A 26001-nucleotide genomic window follows, 5' to 3' on the forward strand; every position below is an offset into this window, starting at 1 on the left:
CAGAGACAAGCACGAGAATTCCTGGGAGCATGGCACTCCACGAAGCATGCTATTAATAAACACATTGAACTCGACCCCGTATACATTCCACTACGGAGGAAACCCGGAAGTGAGGCAATCCATCGCAACGGACCCCAGAGTTTAAAAACCAGGCGGGAAAACACACCGACGCTTCATCAGAGGCTGCACTGAGGATGTTACCAAGCACGGTAACAAAACGTCTGTGGAACAACAAACCAGCTCGGCGAGCCAACCAACCTCAACACCCATAACCCGAGCTACAGATCTACTCCAAAACCTTAAATAACCTTTGTGCTTTTCAACTCAATCCTTCTTGCAATGAAGGACAAAATTGCATTTGCAACCTTAATTATCAGTTGTACCTGCAAACCAACCTTCTGCGATTCATGCATAAGGACACCCAGGAACCTCTGCACAGCAGCATGCTGCAATTTTTTTACCTTTCAAATAATAGTCCCTCTTACTGTTGTTCCTACCAAAATGAATGACTTCACATTTATCATCATTGAATTCCTTCTGCCAGACCTTTGCCCACTCACTTAAACTATCTATAGCCCACTGCAAACTTTTAGTCCTTTTGTACACTTCACTCTACTGCTCATCTTAATGTTATCTGCAAACTTTGACATACTACACGTGATCCCCAACTCCAAATCGTCTATGTAAATTATAAACAATTGTGGTCCCAGCACTGATCCCTGAAGCACACCACTAATCACTGTTCCAACCAGAAGACACTGATTTATCCCCACTCTTTTTGCTTCCTGTTAGTTAACCAATCCTTGATCCATGCGAATAATTGTCTGTAATGCTGTGCACCTTTGTCTTATGCACAGCCTTTTATGTGGCACCTTGTCAAATGCCTTTTGGAAATCCAGATACACCACATCTTCAGAGTCCCTATTGTCCACTGTGCTCATAATGTCTTCATAGAATTCCAACAAATTAGTCAAGTATGACCTGCCTTTTATGAACCCATGCTGCGTCCACCCAATGAGGCAATTTCTATCTAGATGTCTTGTTATTTCTTCCTTGATGATAGATTTGAGCATCTTCCCCACTACAGAAGTTCAGATAACCGGCCTATAGTTCCCCATGTTTGGTCTACCTTTTTTTTGAACAGTGGAGTCTCGTTGGCTGTTTTCCAATCTGCCCCAGAGTCCAGCGAATTTTAGAAAATTACCATGAGTGTATTGCTATTACTCCTGCCATCTCTTTTAGCACTCTGGGATGCATTCTATCAGGGCCAGGAGACTTGTCTACCTTTTAGCTCTATTAGCTTGCCCAACACTACCTTTTTCGTGATAATGATTGTGTCGAGATCCTCACCTATCTTATCTCTGTCATCAATTACTAGCAAGTTATTTGTGTCCTCCACTGTGAAGACCAACAAAATAACTATTCAATGCCTCAGCTATATCCTCATTTCCTGTTATTAAATCCCCCTTCTCATCCTGTAAAGGACCAATGTTTACCTTTAGCCACTTTTTTTTCCCTTTTACATATTTATAGAAGCCTTTGCTATCTGTCTTTATATTCTGAGCTAGTTTAGTCTCATGATTTATCTTACATTTCTTTGTAGCCTTTTTTTTGTGGCTTTCTGTTGACATTTTCGAAGTTTTCCAATCTTTTAGTTTCCCACTGGTCTTTGCCACTTTGTATGCCTTATCTTTCAATTTGATTGCCTCCCTTATTTTCTTAGACATCCGTGGCTGATTACCCCTTTTCCTACAGCCCTTCTTTTTCACTGGTATATACTTTTGCTGAGTGCTTTGTAAAATTGCTTTGAAAGTCCTCCACTGTACCTCAACTGTCCCATCGTAGAATCTTTGCTTCTAGTCTATTTTAGTCAACTCCTCCCTTATCCTGTTATAGTCTATTTTCTTTAAGCACAAGACTCTGGTATTGGACTTTATCTTCTCACTTTCCATCTGTATTCTAAATTCAACCTTCCAAGAGGATCCCTAACTATGAGATCATTAATTATTTCTGTCTTATTACACGGGACCGGATCTAAGATAGCTTCCTCCCTCGTTGGTTCCATTAGATACTGTTCAAGAAAGCCTTCGCAGACACATGCAATGAACTCCTCCTCAAGGCTGCCTTGACTGACCTGGTTCAACCAATTGACATGTCGATTAAAATCTCCCACGATAATTGCTATACCATTTTTACAGGCGTTAGTTATTTCTTTGTTTATTACCTGGAACAATGTGATGTTATTATTTGGTAGCCTATTGACTATATCTATCAGTGACTTTTTCTTCTTAGAATTTCTAATTTCCACCCAAATAGATTCAATCTTATTCTCCATAGAACCTATATCATCTCTCACTACTGCCCTGATGTTGTCCTTTAAATATCAGAGCAACACCTCCCTTAGAAATGGTAAGGACTGCCAATTGCTGGAGTCAGAGATAACCGTGTGGAGCTAAAGGAACACAGCTGGCCAGGCAGCATCAGGGGAACAGGAAAGCTGACGTTTCTGGTTGGGACCCTTCTTCCTGTCTGTCCTTCCGAATAGTCTGATACCGCTGGATATTTAATTCCCAGTCGTGCCTATCCTGTAACCATGTCTTCGTAATAGCTACTAAATCTATTCATTCCCGATAATCTGTGTTGTTAATTCATCGACCTTGTTTCAAATGCTATGAGCATTCAGGTAAAGAGCCTTTATGCTAGTTTTTATACCTTTTTTGAATTTTAATACCTCCTGAGTTTTCCTTCCTCTTAACTTCCTTCATAGTCCTCGATGTAGTTAAACTCTCCTGCATAAATGTTAACCTGCTATTTCCTTTTCTATTTACCATTATATTTCCTGTCATTTTCCCCTCACCCCTCCCACTTCACTAGTTTTAAAGTCCTAGTGACCACCCTATTTATCCTTTTTGCTAGAACTGGTTCCACATTGGTTCAGATGGAGACTGCCCCAATGTATAGATCTCTTCTGTTCCAAAAATGATGCCAATGCCCCATGAAATGGAACCCCTCTTTCCTTCACCACCCCTTTAGCCACTGTTATACTTCCCTAATTTTCTTATCCCTATGGCAATGTGCATGTGGTTTGGGTAGTAAACCTGGAGATTATAACCCTTGAGGATCTGTCCCTTAATTTTGTTCCTACTGTTTGATAATTCCCAAACAGGCAAGGCTAGGAAGGAGGGCCTATGTTACTTGTCCCAACGTGGACTACAACAACTGGATCCTTGCACTCCCATTCCAATATCCTTTCAAGTCGGTCAGAGATATCCCTCACCCTGATACCGGGCAGGCAACATGCGGGACTCTTGATCCTGCTTGTGAAGTATGCTATCAGTCCCCCTAATTATAGAATCCTCTACAATTACCACTTGTCTTTTTGTTCACCCTCCTGTAGCATGGTCAGTTGGCTTATTCGCCCTACAGCCCTTTTCATCATCCTCGTAGGGAGCAAGTACCTCATACCTGTTGGACAAGGTCAAGAGCTGAGGCTCCTCTGTACCTGAATTCAGGATCCCCCTGCTACCTGCCACACTTGCAATCACACCCTGCTGTTCCTGATCACTGAATTTGAAGTACTTAATCTACCAGGTGTGACCGCTCCTGAAACAGTGGCCAAGTACTTCTCCCCATCCCGGATGTACCGCAGTGTTTGAAGCTCACATTCCAGCCAAAATTCCTCCAGCAACCAACACTTGCTGCAGATGTGGTCACTGCAGCTTGTAATGGGATCAGCCAGCTCCCACATCGTAGAACTACAGCACATCACCTGTCCAGTCATCTCTACTTGGATAATTAATTTATTAGTTAGTTAATTCCAGTTAGGCAATTTATTTGTTAGTTCTGGAGCATCTATTTTGAATTTAGGGCAGATTTCCTACCAGCCAATTATGTCACAGCTCTCCTGTGATGTCATCTTTCCAGTTAGGTTTCGGTTACTCCAGCTGCTCCACCCTCTGACTTTGACTTTGCTCCTGGAAATATGTTTGAACAAGCCGATTATAAATGTTTAGAGGGCTGCTATGACATGGTCATAGTGAAGCTACCTCTAAGCTGGGAGGCCTGGTTTCAAGTCCCACCTGCTCCAGAGGTGTGTAATAACAACTCTGAATGGGTTGATATTGAAAATACCATTCTTCTTGTGAAGGTATTCTTTTTCCATACAAGGGCCATATGAATTTATGGCCACATATTACAGGCCTCAGTACTCACATTTAGAATGTATTCAGTAATGAGGCAACAATGCTCAATGATTGTTCCGAGCTTTGGAAAGCAGGGATTTGTGGTATTCTGGTTTAATTGGGTGATAGCAAGTAACATTCGCACCACACAAATGGCAGGTAATGACAATGTCCAACAAGAGAATTGAGCCATTTTCCCTTGATACTCGATGGCTTTAGCACAATTGAATTCCCCCTCTATCAACATCCTTGAAGGTTACTGTTGACCAGAAACCAAACTGGAGTAACCATATAAATATTAAGAACAGGTCAGAAGCTAGGAATTCTGCAGCAAGTAACCATATCCTGACCCCCCAAAGTCAACTCGCCAATTACAAGGCACAAGTCAGGAGTGTGATGGGTACTCCCTGCTTGTCTGGATGAGTGCAGCTCCAACAGCACTCAAAAAGCATGACGTTGTCCAGGAAGAGCAGAGTGTTTGATTTGCACCACATCTACATGCTGTCCAGTCCTCCCAATGCCTAGTAGCAGCTGTGTACTGTCAATAGGATGCACAGCAGAAATTAACTGAACTTCCTTAGACAATGCATTCCAGACTGCAACTACTTCCATCTAGAAGGACAAGGGCAACAGATGCATGGGAACAACACACTTGCAAGTTCCAACTGAAGATGCTGACCATTTGACTTGGAAGTATGTTGCCATCCCTACAGTGTCGCTGGGTCAAAATCCTGGATTTTCAGTAGTGACAAACTAGACATTTTGTATCTAAAATATTTTGCATTCTACTTCTTTAACTTCATATAAGAATGCAGTACTTATCAATTTTTTAAGAGAAACTTTTTCAAATAGTCCATAATAATTTTCAGTAATGGACTAATTATAAATACCCATGAATTTCTTTTTATAGCTAGAAAACAAGACTGATCTAGTATGAACATGAACCTTTGACTATGTTTAGATACAAATAATTGTGGGTTCATTTATCTGGTTGTATTATTGGAATAATAATTATTCTTGTTTTGGGACCTTCAATGCAGGCTTGCTGGTTGGGACACTTGATGTCGTATTGGATTCCACTGCTCGCGTTGCACCATATAGAATCCTTTACCAGACTCCTGACTCCCTCGTCTACTGGACAATTGCTTGTGGTAAGTTCTAAAAGGAAAACTCGGTATTGTGCAACTTGGATATTAAAACCTTCTTTCTTTCCTGGTTCTGAACCCAGAGATGGAACAACATTTGGTAAAATTTGCTTTTGCTCAAACCTTGGTAGTGCTAATACTATGCATCATTTACAAAGTGCTGTTGAAACACGTTGTGGTGCTCTAATTGCCCAGTAAAATGCTTTCACCTTTTGAGGACCATATTTTGAATTCAACTCATCCAAATTGTTTGAGTAGTATAATTTGAAATAAAACTTCTTCAAATACTGCAACAGTAATTAGTTTCTTTTTGTTTCCTGTGTAACTTTTGAGAGGGTACATTCCCATCCTTGGCATGAGCTATTCCTATAGAAAAAGAATGAAATAATTTATGCAGTTTAGCATATTTTAGATAAAAATGGCTATCATGTAATGTTCTTGATGCGTGGTCTGCCTTTGGCAGATTAACTTCAGCTTTGAGCATTTCAGAATTTCTTCCTTCATTTTAGACTTTATATTCCACCTATAAAGACCTCAATTATCTTTCTAATTTTATTTAAAACAGCTGTACATGAGGTTCTTATGGTTTATTTAATTGAAAAATTACTAAAAGTTACTACAGTGTAATACTGAATTTATGTTCAGGTGCTGAATATGTGAACGAGGTGATACTAATATTTCTTGGATGGATTACCACTCAAGACTTGCTTGTTTGCTTTGCTACTTGGGGTGCAGTATTGGACAAGAACATGAGAACTAAGAGTAGAAGCAAGCAATTCAGCCCCTCAAACCTGCTCTGCCATTTGACATGAGATCAACCATGATCACCTCTGCCTCAAATCCACTTTCCTGCCTGTTGTCCATTGCATTTCAACCAATTACTGATTAAAAATTGGTTTGTCTTCTCCTTAAATTTACTCAATGTCCCATCACTGCCACACTGAATTTCTATTCAGTGGCCATGAATATGTCTGGAATATGCATATGTGCATAGCACTCCACCACTAGCTCGTAATGTCTTAAAACAAACCTGCCTGAACATCCAAAAGTAGTACTAATCTTCTTTATAAATAAGTTGCAGTTTATTCAGACTGAAGGGCCTAGTAATAAATCCTATAGGTATGTGATATTTATCCAAGAATGTTATGAAACCAGGAAGATTCCACTCTGCTATTGTAAGACCTTAAACCTAGTTTTTTGACCAACCTTTTCGTCACCCATTCTAATATTGCTATCTTTTCTTTTATGTCCTTTTTCATTATGGCTCTGGAGTGTCTTGGCTGCTATTCTGCAATTTAAATACAAGTTGCTGTACTCGCAAAAACTATGAAAGTCACTATAAGCTGAAGATTCCGGAGAATTGGGAGCAGATTAACACAGTGCCCATATTCAGAAGGAGATTACAATGATCGCTAAGGCCCGTGGAAAAATAACAAGAATCTATGTGAAATAAAGGAATATGTCTGACTGCCTGTGGTGTGGGAAGTACAGTCATTGCTGGAGATTCTGTTTCTATAATCAGTTGGGTCAGAGTGAAGCAAAGTCACTCCCACAGAGCTGGAGGATAGAAGTTGAAGGAAGATATTATGGTTGACCATATTAGATTCTGCAGAAAGATTGGTGCAAAAGAATAAACAACTAATTTTTTGTAGTTGAATTGCATAATTTATCAAGTTGGGGAGAGGATAAAACAAAATGTAGATCTATTAGCCTGACATTAGTAGAAGGGAAAATGTTAGGAGTAGGATATGGTCACATGATACTTTTAGCATTATAAGGCAGAATCCATGTGGATTTATAAAAGGCAATCATGTTGGAGTTTTTTGAAGGATGAACTTAGCAGGTTGGATGAGGGGAAGCCAGTGAATGTAGTACATGTGGATTTTAAAAAGATATTTGATAAGGTGCCAAACAAGGCCATTACACAAGATTAATGCTGTTGGGATTAAAGGTAATATTTTGATTTGTATTGAGGACTGGTTATTCAACAGAAAACGGGTGACAATAAATGGGCTATTTTTTTGAGTTGGCAGGCTGTGAATATTCGGTTACCACAAGTATCAGTGCTTGGCTTTAGACAATTGGCAATCTATATCAGTGATTTAGCTAAAGGCATGATATATTAAAGTTAGGTGACTATAGTTAGATGTGGGAGGTGCGAGAAAGTAAGTTGAGGAGGACTGCAGGAATCTTCAGAGATATACACAAATTGAGTGGATGAGAAGGTGCCTAATGGGATTTAATGTGTAACTTATTCACTCTATTAGGAAGAACAGAGAAGCAGAATACCTTTTAAAATGTTGAAAATTAGTAAATGTCCTTGTACATCAAATCAAAGTTAACATGCAGGCATAGCAAATAATAGGAATATGAATAGAATATTAGCCTTTATTATAGGAGGATTGGAGTGCAAGAACAAAGAAAATCTTCACAATTATTGTATCAGAGATAGTAGGAACTGCAGACGCTGGAAAATCTGAGATAACAAGGTGTAGAGCTGGATGAACACAGCAGGCCAAGCAGCATCAGAGGAGCAGGAAGGCTGACGTTTCGGGCCTCGACCCTTCTTAAAAAATGGGGGAGGGGAAGGGGGTTCTGAAATAAATAGGGAGAGAGTGGAAGATGGATAGAGGAGAAGATAGGTGGAGAGGAAACAGACAGGTCAAAGAAGCGGGGATGGAGCCAGTAAAGGTGAGCGGAGGTAGGGAGGAGATAGGTCAGTCCAGGGAGGACGGACAGGTCCAGGGGGCGGGATGAGGTTAGTAGGTAGGAAATGGGGGTGCGGCTTGAGGTGGGAGGAAGAACCGGTTAGGGAGGCGGGGATGAGCTGGGCTGGTTTTGGGATGCGGTAGCGGGAGGAGAGATTTTGAAGCTTGTGAAATCCACATTGATACCATTGGGCTGCAGCGTTCCCAAGCGGAATATGAGTTGCTGTTCCTGCAACCTTCGGGTGGCATCGTTTCACAAGCTTCAAAATCTCCCCTCCCCCTACCTCATCCCAAAACCAGCCCAGCTCGTCCCCGCCTCCCTAACCTGTTCTTCCTCCCACCTATCCCCTTCTCCCACCTCAAGCTGCACCCCCATTTCCTACCTACTAACCTCATCCCACCCCCTTGACCTGTCCGTCCTCCCTGGACTGACCTATCTCCTCCCTACCTCCCCACCTACGCTCACCTTTACTGGCTCCATCCCCGCTTCTTTGACCTGTCTGTTTCCTCTTCACCTATCTTCTCCTCTATTCATCTTCTATCCGCCTCCCCCTCTCTCCCTATTTATTTCAGAACCCCCTTCCCCTTCCCCATTTCTGATGAAGGGTCTAGGCCTGAAGCATCAGCCTTCCTGCTCCTATGATGCTGCTTGGCCTGCTGTGTTCATCCAGCTCTACACCTTGTTATCTGTTTACAATTATTTACAGCTTTGGGGAGATCATAAGTGGAGCATTGTAATCAGCTTTAATTATCTTACCTAAGAAAGAAAGGATAATACATGCCATAGTGTTTTTTTGCATCTTCTTACATTAATTCCTGCGATGAGAGGATCTTCCTATGAAGAGAGCTTGGAGTAGAATAAGTCTATATTCTCTGGAGTTCAGTAGTACCTAACTGAATTGTATAAAATTCTTTGGAGGATTTGACAGTGTAGGTGCTGTGCTGCTGTTTCCTGTGGCTGGAAAATCTAAAACTAGAGGATAACGGTTGAGTTAATTTAAACCAAAATGAGTTGGTTCTGAGTCTTTGGTATAGAATTGCACAGACTGCTGTTATAATCAAGATGATGGCTGGTAGTTTTTTTGAGTGCTAAGAATGTGGGTGGGAAAGTGTGAATGTTCAGTCAGCTCAGTTCTGATCTTATTGAAGGGCGTGATAAAGTTGTGTGGCCTACCTTTTATTACTTCCATTTATTGCATTCTTACCATGCTGTACTTAAACTTGATGAAATGTTGAGCCCAACCGATGTTAGATGAGCTCTGCAACATCAACATTGCACACTTTCTGATCAGATATGATTTGGAATAGATACAAGGTAAGTATCTGCTTGGACTCCCAACAATATACATTAGCCTTCTAGTCACAGAAAAATAGTATCCAGAAGCCCATGCTGCACTTGTCCAAAGAGAAGTCATCCTGCTTGAGAATTACTGTGAGGTTTTGTCTTGTCTATGGTAACTGACTCTAGATATGTCAGTAGATTGGAGCAATAATCTGGGTGGAGCTTTCAATTTCGTTGGCGTGTAAAATGGGCAGTAGTGAATTTGGCCTACCTTCAGCATCTTTTCAGGTAGATCATTCTAGATTGTAAGCACTTGCAATGTTTTGTTTAAAAAGTTTATTTCTGGCGTTGTCATTGGTTCTTTTGCCAATCACTTTAAGTCTGTTCCCTCTGTTTCTTGATGTTTCCACAAGTAGAAATAGCATCTCTACTGGCATTTTATCCATCCCTTACGAATGTGAATACTTTTGTCAAATCTTCTCATTAGGGCGATCAACCCCACCTACCCCAAACATGTTTCATGACTGAAGTCATTTGTCTTGGAACCATTTTAAAAAAGCTTTCCTGCACCCTCCTTGAAGACTTCATATTGCTAAAGTGCAGTGGCCAGGACGGGACATGATTCTTCAGCTGAAGCTAAACTAGTATTTCATAAATATTCAGCTTTATTTGCTTTTGTATGTTTTATATCCCTATTTTTATAAAACCCAGGATCCTGTACACTTCTTATTTTAATCTCCTTCTCATCCCACTGTGCCAACTTCAATGGTTTGTGCACATATACTCACTGGTTCTCTATGTTCTTGTAGCCATTTTTTGAGTCATGCCATGTTTATCCTACCAAGATGTATCACTTCATCCATCTCTGCATTTAGCTTTACGTGCTACGTGTCTGACAGTTATAGCAACCTGTCTTTTTCTTCTTTTTGGGATCCACTTCCTCAATGCTCACAACAGTTCAAATTGTGTGGCATCTGCCTATTTTGAAATTTTGCCCATACGCTCCAGTCTGGCCCACTCATCAATATCAAGCAAAGGGATGGTCCTAATACGGACCTCTGGGAAACACCACTGTACACCTTCCTCCAGCACAAAAGCACTGTAACTCTTCCTGCTGACCACAAAGGTGTCGAGAAAGGTGCATTTGTACTCTGCCCATTCTTCTGCTGTTAGTACATCCACAATTGCTCCTAATCCCCTTCCAGTTGGGAGAAAAGAATTTGTATCAAAAGGAATAGTTAATGTAGTTTCACACTGCTTTGGAGCCTGCAATTTAAGCATCTCTTATTGGAATTGCAATGTTAAAATTCAATGATTAAATATGTGTATGTTGCCAGTAATATTGGGAATTCCGCTGCAGCATTTCAAATGTTGCTCTGTAGCACATTGAGAAACCTTACTTGCTGGCAATAACCCATCACAGTTCCCAATCTGTGATGGGACCACAATCTGAGTGAATTTTGAGTGCTGACTCCTTAAGCCAGATTCAGTATGTAAAGATTTTGCACAAGGAATTTCTACATAGCCCGGATAGCTCTTTTGGTAGAAAATGTAACTTAATCCCATGAAGATGATTTCAGGTTCCACAGGTTATTTTTCTTAAATATTTTAGTCTGAATACTTTGATTTTTACCAAAAGTGTTCTTTAAACAATATATTACAAAAGAATTTTCCATATTTAAAATTGAGAATCTATTATTATACATTTTATATATTATATATTTTCACTTATTGAATCAGAGAGGCATGTTTTTCAGAGCCAACAGTTGATAAATGATAGATGATATAACTTGCAATTGGTTAAGTACTGTACACACCTAAAAAAAAATGGGTAACTTGAACTTTGTCAGTTTTATATCAAGCCAGCTCATGTGTCTTAATGCATGCAGCTGACAATCTGACACTGACAGTAACACAGGCCTGCATTTTCAGTCCAGAGATGGGTTCCACGTCACTGGAATTTTCCCTTTTTGTGCATGCATTTCAGCAGAAGCTCCTCTGGCCCAATCTTCATTTCGGAGATGTAGGGATGGCAGGGTGTAAGTGCAGATTAGTGTTGGGCTTGCCATTCCAGGATGCAGATCAGGGGCAGCCCATAGGAACTGCAGATGGGTCTGGTAAATGGTCTGCCTCAGTTCTGTGGGATTTTGTAAATTCTAGGCCTTCACCCCTCCTATCTGGCTGAGGGATGGGGTTGACAGTCACCATATCAACTTGATGTCAACCCAAATCCCTCCTTCCCTGTGGCAGATTATAAGGGTGTACCATCTTGAAGCCAACACACCAGCTTACCCACCAATACACTGTACACTCTAGGCCAATACAGTCCATGCCAACTCGACCAATTTTCATCTGAGGCAGATCTCAGGAATCATGTTAAAATTAGATAAACCAAATGTTTAAATATCGATTACAGCTTTCACTATTTTAAATAAACACTTCCGCTTCTTAAAATTCATTGAAAACATTTTTAATCTTGAGCTTAACCCTGTATTAAAAACAAACCTCCTATTCATAACACTACATCAAAGATAGTTAATCCTTTAGACATCGATTTTTAGCTAAAACTGAATGAATATCCTCCTCTCCCTACTTGTTCAGATCATTATAGGTCTAGAAAGCTCCCAAGATGTGACATAATTGTCTTTGGTTAAATGTTAACGAACAGCCATTGGTAACTTCTGGATCAGGTTTTTTCGACGCACACAGGCTGACATTTTTATTAAAAAAGATTGGAGTTGGATTTTGAATAATCTCATTACAGTTCTACAGACCTCCTCCTTTTAAGAGCATTTACATCTACTCTGAAAAAGTATCATTTAAACACTGCAGCTTGAGGTCCTTGCTACAGTGAAAATTGGGTATGGTTGAACTCAGCACTTCAGATTTCCCATACGTGTAAATATTCTGCCCCCTTCCCTTACTGGCAAAAAAACGGATTCTGTTGGATTTGGAGCTTTGACTTTCACAATTAACCACAGCTACGTGGAAAGTGATTGTCACCACTACACTGTTCCTGTCCTTCATCCAATTTTGCATCCACACTGCCGTTGGATGGCAATGTAGTTTTAATAGCAATTATATGGCAGTTCATCTGTGTGTTCATTGACACTGCTTTCATTACCTTGTCCTTTTCTATTTGTTATCTTATCCAACAACTCAATCAAGTTAGTTCAACAAAATTTATCTTTAACAAAATTATACTAGCATTTCTTAGTTGAACTTGGCTCAATGACTGTGTTATTTTGTCCTGGAATAACATTTCTAAAAGTTTCCATGCCGTTAATGTTAGATTGGCTTGCCTATTGTTGCTGGCTTATCTGGCGGGATTTTCAATGTTTCAGCCTCCTGACGCTTAACTTTTATCCAAGAAAGATTTAAAGATTATGGCAAGTACTTGCACAATTCTACCCATACCTCCCTTCAGCATATTACGTTACATGCTATCTGAATATGGCAACTTACCTAACTTAAATCCAACTATCTTTGCAGTACTTTATCAGTTTTTATTCTGTCCTGTATCTCATTTCATGTGAGTCCAGCTCACACTTTTTATTGTGAATTTGGTAGTTTTTTTTCTTAGTTAAAAGTATTATCCTCTGCATTTTATGGTTCTTAATTAGTCTCAACCCATCTCCCTTTCCCTTCCATTATCTGTATGCACATTGGAGACTTCTGAGTTCTCTTTTATATTAGTGAAGACAACAGTTTAGCAACTGATGAAGAGTCTAGGCCTGAAACGTCAGCCTTCTCGCTCCTATGATGCTGCTGGGCCTGCTGTGTTCATCCAGCTCTACACCTTGTTATCTTAGTTTAGCAACTATCTTGTTTTCAGCCTTCTTTGCACTTGTATTGCCAGTCTGGCATCTGTTATGCACATTCAGTGCCTCATCTTGCTCTGTATCCCTTTTGACATCGAGGGAGCTTTAGACTTGGTTGTCTTGTCTTTCCCCTTTTGTGGAATGTGCTCAAACCATAACCAAACTTTGAATTTTTATGGCTTGTCTATTGTTGAAATATAATTTTGCCTGTGAGTTTTTGATTACAATTTACCTTGACCAGATCCATTCTCAACCAGTTGAAATTGGCTGTCCTCCAATTAAGTATTTTTATGTTAGTTTGTCCTTTCTCTCCCCCCCCCCCCCAACATTTGGTTTATACCTTTATACTGTGATCACTTCCCTAAGCATTCCCCTGCTGACATGTGCTATGCTTGAACTTGACACATTGGATTCTGCAGAATGAAATCATTGAATGCATCCTGCTTCCCTGGGCTAGACCAGTAGAAAATACTGCTGAACACACTTCAATTCTTCTATAAATAAAGCAAAAAACTGCAGATGCTGGAAATGTGAAACAAAAACAGAGCGTTGGAGTAACTCAACAGGCCTGGCAGTATCTGTAGGGAGAAAAATAGTTAAAGTTTTTTGAGTCCACTGACCCTTCAAAGAATTCAGAAATTATTTGTCCTTTACACTATTAATATCACAGTCAATATTATGACAATTTAAGTCCCATTTTCAGTACTTTATATCATTCTTGAACCTCTTTATAACTTCACTGCAGATTTGCTTCTGTATATCCTTCCTAGCAATTTGTAACCTACAGACTGCACCTAGTTGAGTAATGGAATGTGTGTTGATTCACACGTCCCTGAATCTATTGGTTTAGAGTTATCTTCCGAGCCTCTGACTGCTATAGGCAACAGCAAGTAAGTTAGAAAAATGATGCGAGATGGTCGATGAGGAGCTTTTTGATGTTGAGAGCAAAAATTCCCATTTGCTAATGGAATGAACAGTGAGACACGATTCTCAGTAGTGAGCAGCTACACACCTCGCGTGTTCCTCGCTCCAATACTATCTATCTTTAAAGCCCAGCAATCGACACTCATTTGTATATATTGACATTCTTGCTGTTACATCATGTCTTATTTATATATAGTTTCCCATTCTCTTGCCCATCTCGTAGAAGCTAATGGGTGTCAGTTTCAGGCATGGAAGAGCAGTAGCGTGGCAATGCCAACTTGCTTCTTGTGCCTTGCACCTTGCACCATCTTGGACAGCAGTCACTAACATCTCAGGGCATACTCCATGGACTATTCACACCACCGTCCCTCTCATCCTCAGGTCCTGTGTGTAAAGTAGGGTGCCAATTCCTCTTTGTTGAGCATGTTTGGGGCAATTGACAGGAACCATGCAGAGCAGCTGTGGATTGCCAGTGTTGGACTGGGTGGATTGCTGGGCTTTAAAGGTAGATAGTATTGGAGCCAGGAACACGTGAAGTGTGTAGCTGCTAGCACGTGTCTGTGGTGAGTGGGAGAATACGACAAGCACAGCTCCTTTGGAGTGTGGTGCATGAGTTTGGGAACACCTGAGAAAACTCAGTAGGTTCACAGAAAAAAATATTGCATGAAACTTGCCAAGAGTGACACTTAACTGTTTTCTGGTAGATCCAGCCCTTGGTCTTTGATTCCATCAGTATATGCTCTTTAGTTGGTACTTCCACATCGTCAACCAGCACCTTTCTTTTCTTATATTTGCTAAGCACTTGTATCCTAAAATATTTAGTACCCAATCCCTGCACTCAATGGAGTCAGGGTCTTTATTATCAACATCTCACAGGGCAATTTGTACTTGGAGCTTATTTATTATGTTTTATATATTTGCACATACACATAGGTTTGCAAACCTATCTTGGGCTTCTTATATTCTGATTCCCACCTAATACCATTCCGTTCCTTTCTTTAGATTTCTGAATCTTCCAATTATTTGTGCACCTTATTTTTCCATTGCTACTTCCTTGTACAAAAGCCCTGACAAATATTTTGAAATCCTCCCCATACTTGAACTGAACTTCCTTGCTAAGATGTTGATCCCAGTTCTGCTGAGGTGCAGTCCTTAAGAATAACAATGTAGAACTGATAAATATTAGGATATTAGAAATGTAAAGTGCATTGGATTTTACATTAAAATAATTTATAATTTTGTATATACTGATATAACTAAGGGGATGAATGTTCTTAGTTATCTATAACATAATATATTGCTACTATATACAAATAGAACGTTCTATGTTCTGTATTGTAATTGGGTCCTGGCTACTAACCTTACACTGTTATAGAGATCTCCATATGAATGAAAAATAATGAAAATTGACTTCTCTCTCTGATAACGTTGGCTCAAACAGTTCCTATGAACTACTTGATTATTTTTGTAGCTCATTCATTTTTGTAGCTGATGTTTAGCAGTTCTTTATTTCCTTTTGGGGATAGGAATACTGTTAGTTCAGTTCCATTAGCTACCTTCCTAGGTACTACAATCTTTAGATGTATCTTCAATGCATAAGGTAATGCCATATGTTTGGATATGTTTGATTTGAACAGAATGATAGAAACTTGATTACTAGATATTTGAAATACTATTGCTTCCTTAGGTTGCTCAAGAAAAGACATAACCGAACACTGGGAATGGATGGAGCATAATTTATTACAGACACTTTCAATCTTCGAGAATGAAAATGATATCACTACGTTTGTTAAGGGTAAAATACAGGTAACCAATGCCAAAGTAACAACATTGAAATTGAGCTAAATATTAAAATACATGAAGAATTTATAATTCACGGGAGGCAATGGCCTAGCGGTATTAACACTTGAATATTAATCAGAGACCCAGGTGATGTTCTCTGCACCTGGGTTCGAATCCCACAGATGGTGGAATGAAAAAAAATCTGGAATGAAGAGTCGAATGATGATCATGAAGCTGTTGTCGATTATTGGATAAATCCATCCGGTTCACTAATGTCCTTGAGGAAAAGAAACTGCCATCCTTACCTGGTCTGGCCTAGATATGATTCCAGACTCTCAGCAAAGTGGTTGATACTTAGGGATGGGCGATGAATGCTGGCCTAGTCAGAAACCCCCATGAATGAATTTTAATAAAATTGAAGAATATAGCAGAATTAACACGGAATACTGATTTCAGATAAGAATGGATATTGCAAGGTTTTTAGAACCTCAATTACTTGATTTTTTTTTTTCTAACTTTAGAATGAAAATATTAGTTTAAAATGTTTACAAATGTTAGATACAGCTTTTTCTTATTTTTCCTCTTTCCTCTTTTTGGAAAGATAAACTTGATTTTGTTTTATTTTTGTGCGTTTGTAACAGTCTTTGCTTTTAGTATAATGTGGGATTTTATTCACCTTTAACTGTGAGTATTTTTCTTTGATTCTAGGGTATAATTGCAGAATATAATAAAAATAATGATATTAAGGAGGATGATGACACAGATAAATTTAAAGAAGCTATTTTGAAGTTTCGTAAGCTATTTGGGATGCCAGAAGAAGAAAAGTTGGTTAACTACTACTCTTGCAGTTATTGGAAGGGTCGGGTTCCACGGCAGGGTTGGATGTATCTTAGCATCAATCATCTTTGTTTTTACTCCTTTTTGCTGGGAAAAGAAGGTACAGTATTCTTTTTGCAGTTTATATTCAATTTGGAAAATAGAGTAGCAGTTAACACGTATTGAAACTTGTACTCTTTTTTTAAAACAGTCCCAAATGTTTAATACATAAATAAATTGATTACATTCTTCACTCCACCCCAACTCCCCTCCCACTACCACCCTAGTTTGGAATGCTGATAAACCTTCTAGAAGTAACTGATTTAGTTAATAAGTTGACTGGTGTCAAATTGGAGTTGACAAAAGTCACCCCACCTCTTCTACATTTCTTTCGCTTTTGAGAAGCATCAGAAATAACTTTGAAGTTAAGGTAAATGATGTATAACTTGAATTAACAGCTGAAATGACATGATATTGTATTCACGTCAGCGGATATGGTTGTTATAACATAATTGAAGCTTCCAAAGGTGTCGCCATAGTGACTGCTCAGATAATTCCCTCAATTTGTTCGCCCCATGCTTGAGTCCTTGAATGAATGTCTTAATTTAAAATAATTGAATAAAATGCCATATAACTAAATTAACTAAAGTAATTGCTTATTTTTTGGAGCAGAATTGATAGTAAAATTTGTCTGGAAACACTTCAAACCTACACGTTCAATTAGGCAAGCACTTTCTAAGTGGGAGAAAAACTGATTATGCACAAATAGGATGCACAGAGGCATATTTTACTGAAATGTGTCTACAGGCTAATTGTTTAAGCAAGTAAAAAGGTCTCTATTCGCAGAGTTCCCCTGAAAGCTTTGCTTTTACAGGTATTGGCAAAATTGAATGTTTAGGTGTTTCGCTGAACTACCTATTTGTGAATGTTTCTGTTTTGTGCACTTAGTTCACTAAAGGCTTAAATAGCCAATTGAATATATCAGTTGCATTGTCATTGCATATTGTAACATTGCTAAATATCTCTAATTTTGATGATGCAAGTTGAGGAAATAAAATGTCTTGTAATAGAAATATATTTAAATGAGATTTTTGCTTCCTCTAATTCTGACAAGGTAACTAGGAAATTTTTTGTGGATTATTCCCTTTGTGGTACGTGTTAGCAAAAATTTTAAATTGCTTTTTGTGCTTTGTTTTAGCTAAATTAGTGATTCGATGGGCAGACATCACCCAGCTGGAGAAGAATACCACATTGCTCTTTCCTGAAATGATCAAAGTGAGCACAAGATGCAGTGAACATATTTTCTCTGTTTTCCTCAATATTGGAGAAACCTTTAAGTTAATGGAACAACTAGCCAACATTGCTATGAGACAGCTTCTTGATAATGAAGGCTTTGAAGAAGACCGTTCACTTCCAAGACTGAAAAAGAAGTCTCCTCAAAAGGTTTCTGTGCTAAAACGGTTAGTGATCTGTCAACTTTGTATGAGAGCTCAATGAGGTCTAAATTTAGAACTCTTATTATGTAGTTTTACCTAGAGTCAGTGAAGACAATTGTCTGGTTTTGTTGTGATTCATTTCATTTCATTTAGCATTGTACCATGCTCTTTTCAAGGTCAAGGCCCTCTAATGAAACTTTTCTTTTGAAACTGAAGGGACCTTGATGCTAGGGCAAAAAGTGAGCGATACAGGGCTTTATTCCGACTTCCGAAAGACGAGCGACTGGATGGACACACAGACTGCACCCTTTGGACACCATTCAGTAAAATGCACGTTGTGGGTCAGATGTTTGTTTCTACTAATTACATCTGCTTCACCAGTAAGGAGGAAAACCTGTGCAGTCTTATTATTCCTCTAAGAGAGGTAGGTGTGTGCCAAGTAAGGTGATTTAAACTGGTCTTTTGTTAGAAAACTGTATGGGTTTCTGAATCTCAGTTGTTCTTGGTAGAAGCGTTTGTAGCCATTTAAATTAGGCAGTTTTTTTGTTTTTAAATGGCTCAGTTATGCTCAGAGTGCAACTTTTTTCACTTCCTCCAAGACTTGTATGCAAAATTGCAGAATTAGGATTTAAGGTCATGCCAAATGCCAGGCAGCTATTTTTTGTATTTCAATTGTTATTTTGTTTTGCAACAAAAATGTTAATCAGATTGTGCTGCAGCTTGCAATCCAAAGCTTTTGCCTATTTGATGAGTTTTTAAGATGACAATTTCTTCAAAAGAGAATGACTGACTGACTGACTGACTGACTGACTGACTGCTATAATGTTTGAATTCTTATTTCAGCAATGAGAATTAAAATAAATACCAAAAAAAATCTGCGAATCATTTAGCTGACAACAGATTCAGCACAAAACAGAATCCATTTCTTTTTCCTTTTTGCTCCAATCTTGAAAGAGGGTGGTCTGGATGGGGGTTTGCGGAATGGTTTCCTCTTTTTTTTTTTTTTTACACCACCACCCCCTCCTCCAAAAATATATTTTCTGGCTTTAAAGAGAAATGGGAGATGTGGCCATATTTTTATAAATTTTAAATGCCCTTCCAAGACATACAACAAAGATGTGTTTTGACCATCAATTTATATGTTAGAAAAAAGATATTCTAGTGACTTCTTTGCAAGGACTGTGCACAAGTAAAAACTCATCTTATGGGGGGTGGAGGGGGGGTGTGGTTGTCTTGTTAATTTATTCATTCATTTTACAGTGGCTGTCTTTCATCTGATTCGTTTGACTGTTTAATCAAGGTGAAGCTGTAATAAAGTTGAGGAGCTACCCTTAATAAAACTGAAGTTTTTGAATAAGAATCCTTGGAAAAGGATAGGGTAATGCTGTAGAATCTTCAAGTTGTCTCTTATTGCTTTGGGCGGAGGGAAGAACGTATCAAAATGGGAGTTGAAATGAGTACTCGATTCACTAGTGTCTGATTAGCTTCAAACTCTTTGTGCTCAGAGCTATAATGCTAGTGATTCTCTGGTATAATCCTGTGTTTTGTTCTAACTGTTGCTACATGTATGCATAATATTACTAGTAATACTTGCTGTCTGCATAATTTTTGAACATCAACGGTGAATGCTGTGACCCTGATTTGAAATATATGACCACCCACTCTGTCATAGATCTGCAACACAACGCTTGCCTTAAATACGAATTAAATTTCTTTCTGCGAAGATATGTGCGACTAAAAGAAAAAGTACCAAATGGACAGACCTGTAGTTGACGTGTATACTGTTAGTATATCAATTTAGTTAGAAAATCTGGAAATGTGTCATATTTGTACGCAGTAAGGAGCAGTGGTGTGTGTTGGAAGGGCAATTTATTCTTCTGACTTGAACTCTATTATTCTAAAACAAAAACAAGATACTAAACATGCTAAAAATGTGAAATAAAAGCAGCAAATGCTCAGCAGGTCTGGTAGCATCTGTGGATAGAGAAATAGTTGATGTTTAAGTCAATGCCCTTTTTGATTAGAACTGGAAAATCTTAGAGATATAACAGGTTTTCGTTAGTTTGAGTTAGGACAAGGGGATTCTGGTAGAAAGCAGCGGCAATTAAATGATTAAAGGTTTATGGCACAAAACAAAAAGGGATGATAATTGATCAGAATATCAATAACTATGTATCTCTTGGAGCTGTAAATGGGAATAGCAGAACAAGTAAAACCGTACTAAGGTCCAGTAACTCACTGAGCAGCAGCATGTTTCATTTAAGTGATGTCATGGCGGACTCTTTCTAGTTTTCCATTAATGAGTTAAGGGTTGAATTTGTTGGTGTGAGTGAAAACAAAACTTTGAAAGATATGTAACCTTTTTCCTTTCTTAGGTGACAATCGTGGAGAAAGCAGATAGTTCAAGTGTGCTTCCAAGCCCATTATCTATCAGTACCAAGAATAGGATGACCTTCTTTTTTGCCAACCTGAAAGACCGAGATTTCCTGGTGCAAAGAATTTCTGACTTCCTACAGCAAACAACATCAAAAATTTGCTTTGACAGAGAAATTGTAGGCAGTCTCGGTTCAGATGATGAGGTATGTGAGAAATTTTAAGAAATTAGTAGCTAAAAAATAATGCTAAATTCTGAAACATAAGAATTCCTTACTGTTTGAAATATTTTACAGAGACTGAATAACTTTAAATCAAGGATATTTTGTCTATAGCTTGTATTGAATAGTAGTATATTGACTCTGGTATGAAACATGCTTAATAATCCTATTTGACTGCAGGAAAATTAAAAATGGTACAATTACCAAGCCATAACTTTTAATGAATGAACCCTTGCATGGGACAATAAATGTAAAATGTCACATCATACAATCTGAACCTATAACTAGAAATGTTATAGAATTTCCAAAATATCGAAAACAACATTTGCACAACCAAGTTCTATAAATCAAAATGTGTTTGTGCTTCAGATTTTTATGATGGAATATAACATTTTAGGAAATACTGAAGATTACACTAAAGTAAGAGAAAGAAGCTGGTGAATACTTAAAAAAAAATTCTTAACCAATTGCTGCAAGTGTTCACTTCAATCTGGCAGCATATTCTAGGCTGCATAATTAATCTGAAATGTATTGTCAGGTTATGAAGTGAGCTAGCTTAGACTGCCTTTAAATCTGTTAAAAGTGCTTGAATCTTATTTAAGATGAGATGACAGGCTTACTGCTCACTTTGGCACTTCAATGTTCTAAATGAAACGAATCTCAGTATTTTCTGTCCAATTGAAGGTAGCTAGTAAGTCCCAGGGTGTAAAATAGATTGGAAGTTTCTTTCCAGGTGATCATGACCTATTTTGCAGTCTGTGACAACACAAAAATTATGTTGATAGATACCTGTGGAACTTTTTGAGAACATCCGTTGTTGGCATTTATTCAGTCTGATGGCCTTTTACAGGGGATCTGTGTGATTTATGACCAAGATCAGAAAAGGCATGAGCTTGTCAACCAGTAAGATTTAAAAAATTCTCATTGGGTTATGCACAGTATAAAGCAAGAATTATGAGTTTGAAGTAAATTATGCCCAGAAGGCAAAATAAAGACGGAAAGGAAGCTGCAATCAGAAAGGAGAGAGTGTGTTCAAAGAGACAGACAGAAACAGTAAGCAGTACATTTAATTTTAGTTAATGTCCAACGTTAACTATGTTCTGAAGGAACATCACTTCATAATTCTAAGATTGAATTTATAGGACCATATTGTATGTTTGATAGCAATGTTTACTGACCATGCAGTTAAAAAGTTACTTATTCAAAAATGAATCAGCCCTGACCCTTTTTGGAATATCTCCATAAGTGGTTATTGCAACTTTAAACCTTTACCATGGATGTTATTGTCTAGTTTCTCAGAAAACACGATTTAAAGTGCTGATGATGGCGGAACAGAATAACTCAGACTGCTGTTTCTCGATTTCTGAATTTTAACTGAGCATGTGCATATTCTGGATTTTGGTTTCCACTTAATCTTTAATATAGATCATGCTGCTTTGTTTCATTGTTATTTTCTATGCAAAATTCAGACTGATGAGAACTTATGAATGCAAAGAATGAAGAAGTTTGATCTTGGAGTAGGATAACAGATCGGCACAACGTCGTGGGCTGAAGGGCCTGTACTGTTCTATGTTCTATGAAATTTACTGTTGAGGCTGCTCCATTTGTTTGACCTTGGATCATGATGTTGGACAAAGTAAAGGAAGCACTTGTAGTTTATCTGAATATTTCTGCCAACAAACCACATGCTACTGTAAATGATACAATAGTTATTGTGGAAATTTAGATTTTGATTATGCAGTGACATAACCTAACAGTTATGGATAATTAAGGCTGATATCTCAATATACTTCTACAACTTTTTCCAACAGTTTTCTATCAGCTCTTGTTTACTTTAAAATATTTGGAACACTCAAGTTTGCTGTTTGTTTTAAAGTATAGTAACATGTATTGGGCTATGTTAATTGCATTAAAGACTAATCTGAGCATCATGATTCACTATTAAGCAGTTTTCCAACTATTTGCCTTCCAGGTATTTTCCAGACAAAGCAGTATTGTTTCAGGTAGCCCACAGAGAAGTCTCAGTTCTACTTCTGATGCAGATGGAGAGCGACAGCTTAATCTAAATGGAAATAGTATTCCAATAGCTACGCAGACACTCATGACAATGTACCGTCGTAGATCACCGGAAGAATTCAATCCTAAAGTGGTATATGTTGCTTATTGATATACTCACATAATTTATTACCTTTTTTTAACATACCCCTTTGGATTGTTGCGGTTATGGTTTTAAATTGCTGCATATTTCTAGAATAAACCAATTGAATTCGGCCTGATATGATCTGATTGTAATAACTCACGCACATACAAGCTAAAATATGTTTGAAAAAAAAATGCATTCATCTCTATAAAGAAAACAAAAAAAGTACCTCGATCATTTTGGATATATCTGCACAATCCCCAACTAAAGAAATAGGTATGCAAATAAGATTCCCCTTTTGTTAATAAAACGAATGAATTCCTCTTTTGCCCCACCAATGTGTGCCTTGAATGCCTCTACAAGAGGCATGTCTTGACCTGTTCTGTATCCTCCCCATGATACAGAATCTAACTCCAGGTCATTGAGAATTGTGGTAATCTTGCATCCCACCACTTCTACTAAGAATCTATTAGAACTGCAGTTCATTGAAAAACTGTGCTGCCGTCCTCAAGTTTGAAATTTAAAATTTTTAAAAAATAGGACTGCAGAGTTGACACTGGTGTTATTTTACCCAGTGAAGCATGCACTAGTTATTCAAAACAAGGTGCCTTATCAATACTGCGGGAATGATCTGACTGATTATTTAAAAAAAATTTAGAATGCTTAAGTGATTCATTTATGCAATGAATTTAGTGCAAAATGTTCCATATATATTACTTCTGATTATGTTAAAATCCAATTCTGATAATTGTTAGTTAAAACTCTAAACTTTAGAAAGTGAGTGTGCATATTCACCATGAAATCTTAGTATCCAGGATTTGTATACTGTTGATTTATTACATTGTATTTGACAATTAGGCAAAGGAACTAATGAAGGAGCAATCCTGGCAAGTCCACTTTGCTGAATATGGCCGTGGTGTATGCATGTATCGCACAGAGAAGACCCAGGAGCTTGTACTGAAAGGAATACCTGAAAGTATGAGGGGGGAGCTTTGGTTACTATTTTCAGGTATGCAAGACAAAAGATTAGATCAGCACTCTTTTTTTTTTGAAAATATCAAGGTTTTACTTTTCAAAATCATCTTCATTTAAATAGAAAAATCTGCCTAATTTAGCGTTTATTTCATTTTGTTCTTTTTGTCTTATCACTCCAATAATTGGGTATTTTGAATATGCTTAAAATAATCTGTAGTATATTATATTAGCATTTCATAAGTTACATAGGCATGACAAAATTCAGTCACCAGCATTTAAAATTGTACCATTGAAGTCCTAAGTCATTAAAGTCATTACATTCTTTTAAATGACATAGTCACATTGTTTTAAATGTGGTGCTAACGCCAAAATGGTTCAATGGACTGAATTCAGATTGCCCTGCGCTGTTGGTATGATTTTAAGTTTGGATCACAAAACTTTAGGGGCATGGACGGTTTATGCCTGGAGGAAAAGTCAGTAGCAAGCTGATGAACAACCTGTTTCAGGAGGAGTTTTTTTGGAGGGCGGAGGAGATGTCCTTGCTACCATTTTAAAAATATCATGGCCCGTAACTGCTTTCCTACCCCATGAACGATATAATGGGGAGGGCAGGGTAATATTGGCATTAGTTGAGCTTTTCATCAGTTTATATATATTGTGGACAGTCTCGTGATACTGATGCCCACATGCCATTTACGGTGGTTGAAAAGGTGGTGGATTGGGTACCGATCCAATTTTACATGCTCAAAACCCACCTGGCAAAGACGTGTAGTAACCAACTCGTGAGTAATCTCAGTGGATGAGATGTGTAAATAATCCAATATTAATAGCACAGCCTTCTAGTTCCACATGAGAAATGCCATCTTCCGGAGTAGAATTGAGTATTATCGAGAATTTCTTGAGCTAGAATTTGCCTTAATTTCCTCTTAAAGGAAAATAAGAAATATTCAACAAAATAGCTTATAGACCAAACCGAAACTTGCTTTTATAATTGACTGTTTAATAGAAGGAAAGAAATGACAGAAATTATGCATTGTATCTCAATCTTAAAATGTACAGTTTTTCTATCTTTCCTTTCTTACTCTCCCTCCACCATTCTTACTCTTTAATGGATTCCTTAAGAGGTATATATTGAAGCCTACTGTTGTGATTAGAAGTATCTGAAGATAAAATATACAATATTACTCATTTTGTAAGATTTAATTTTTTTGCATTCAGGTGCCATTAATGAGATGGCTACCCATCCTGGATATTACTCTGATTTGGTGGAAAAATCCATTGGAAAGTACAACCTAGCCACAGAAGAAATCGAGAGGGATCTACACCGCTCACTCCCTGAGCATCCAGCATTTCAGAATGAGATGGGAATTGGCGCTCTGCGTAGGGTACTCACTGCTTATGCTTTCCGAAATCCTAACATAGGATATTGCCAGGTAAATAGCGTTGTAGTGCAACTGTGATATACTTCAATTTCCAACAATATTCATAAAGTCAACAATGGAGTTAATTCTCTCAGAATCTTGGTGCTTCAATACTTTGCTTTGTCGTGAGGCATATAAATCTTATAAAATTATAAATCAGTTGTTTGAATTGGAATATAGTAGTGTTTCAATGAGTAAATGTATCACATAGCATTTTTGAATTAGTAAGGTTATAGATTTGATATTCACAGATATTCCAATTTGTTCTGGAAGCTCAAAACCTGTATACCTGTGGTTTTCAAACTTGCAATTCCAGCAGAAAAGTCGTTATGTCAGGAGTACGCTGTCAAACAATCTTATCATCCAATTCACTTTTGATTAAAAGGTTTTACCTGAAGTACTGGTGGAAAGGCTTTGGGAAGTTGAGAGGTGCTTCAATTGCATAGAAACCCAACTTCTGACCTCCTTCTGTACCTGTAATATTCATTTTATGGGGAATGGTTCAGTTAGGTTTCCTGTTAGGTTTCCGGTTGTCGGTTAGCACACCCCCACCTAGCCTAACCATGGGAGGTTTAGCAATGGTAATATCATTGGTTGTCAAGGGGGTCGTTGGAATGTTCCTCCAAGTGTAGTGGTTATGTTGCTTGCCGTTAACAGCAATAATTTTCAGGCTTTAGTGGAATGCAGGTATGGACTTTCATTATAGAGATAACAAGGTGTAGAGCTGGATGAACACAGCAGGCCTGAAAATTATTGCTGTTAACGGCAAGCAACAT

The 26001-nt window shown here is 38.2% G+C and overlaps 1 protein-coding gene across 5 annotated transcripts in view; it reads left to right on the plus strand.

The window, feature by feature from the left end:
* tbc1d9 (TBC1 domain family, member 9 (with GRAM domain)) overlaps positions 1 to 26001 on the plus strand; it is a 72531-nt gene that overhangs the window by 20642 nt on the left and 25888 nt on the right. For all 5 annotated transcript variants that reach the window (XM_048603372.1, XM_048603364.1, XM_048603351.1 and 2 more), the window contains exons 3-11: positions 5222 to 5332; positions 15749 to 15867; positions 16552 to 16780; positions 17858 to 18119; positions 18312 to 18519; positions 20471 to 20674; positions 22662 to 22838; positions 23688 to 23838; positions 25023 to 25237. In XM_048603372.1, the coding sequence (XP_048459329.1) occupies positions 5222 to 5332; positions 15749 to 15867; positions 16552 to 16780; positions 17858 to 18119; positions 18312 to 18519; positions 20471 to 20674; positions 22662 to 22838; positions 23688 to 23838; positions 25023 to 25237 (1676 nt within the window). The remainder of the gene's footprint in view (positions 1 to 5221; positions 5333 to 15748; positions 15868 to 16551; positions 16781 to 17857; positions 18120 to 18311; positions 18520 to 20470; positions 20675 to 22661; positions 22839 to 23687; positions 23839 to 25022; positions 25238 to 26001) is intronic.

The sequence above is a fragment of the Rhincodon typus genome, chromosome 1 (assembly GCF_021869965.1).
Source record: "Rhincodon typus isolate 14 chromosome 1, sRhiTyp1.1, whole genome shotgun sequence".
Taxonomy (NCBI): domain Eukaryota; kingdom Metazoa; phylum Chordata; class Chondrichthyes; order Orectolobiformes; family Rhincodontidae; genus Rhincodon; species Rhincodon typus.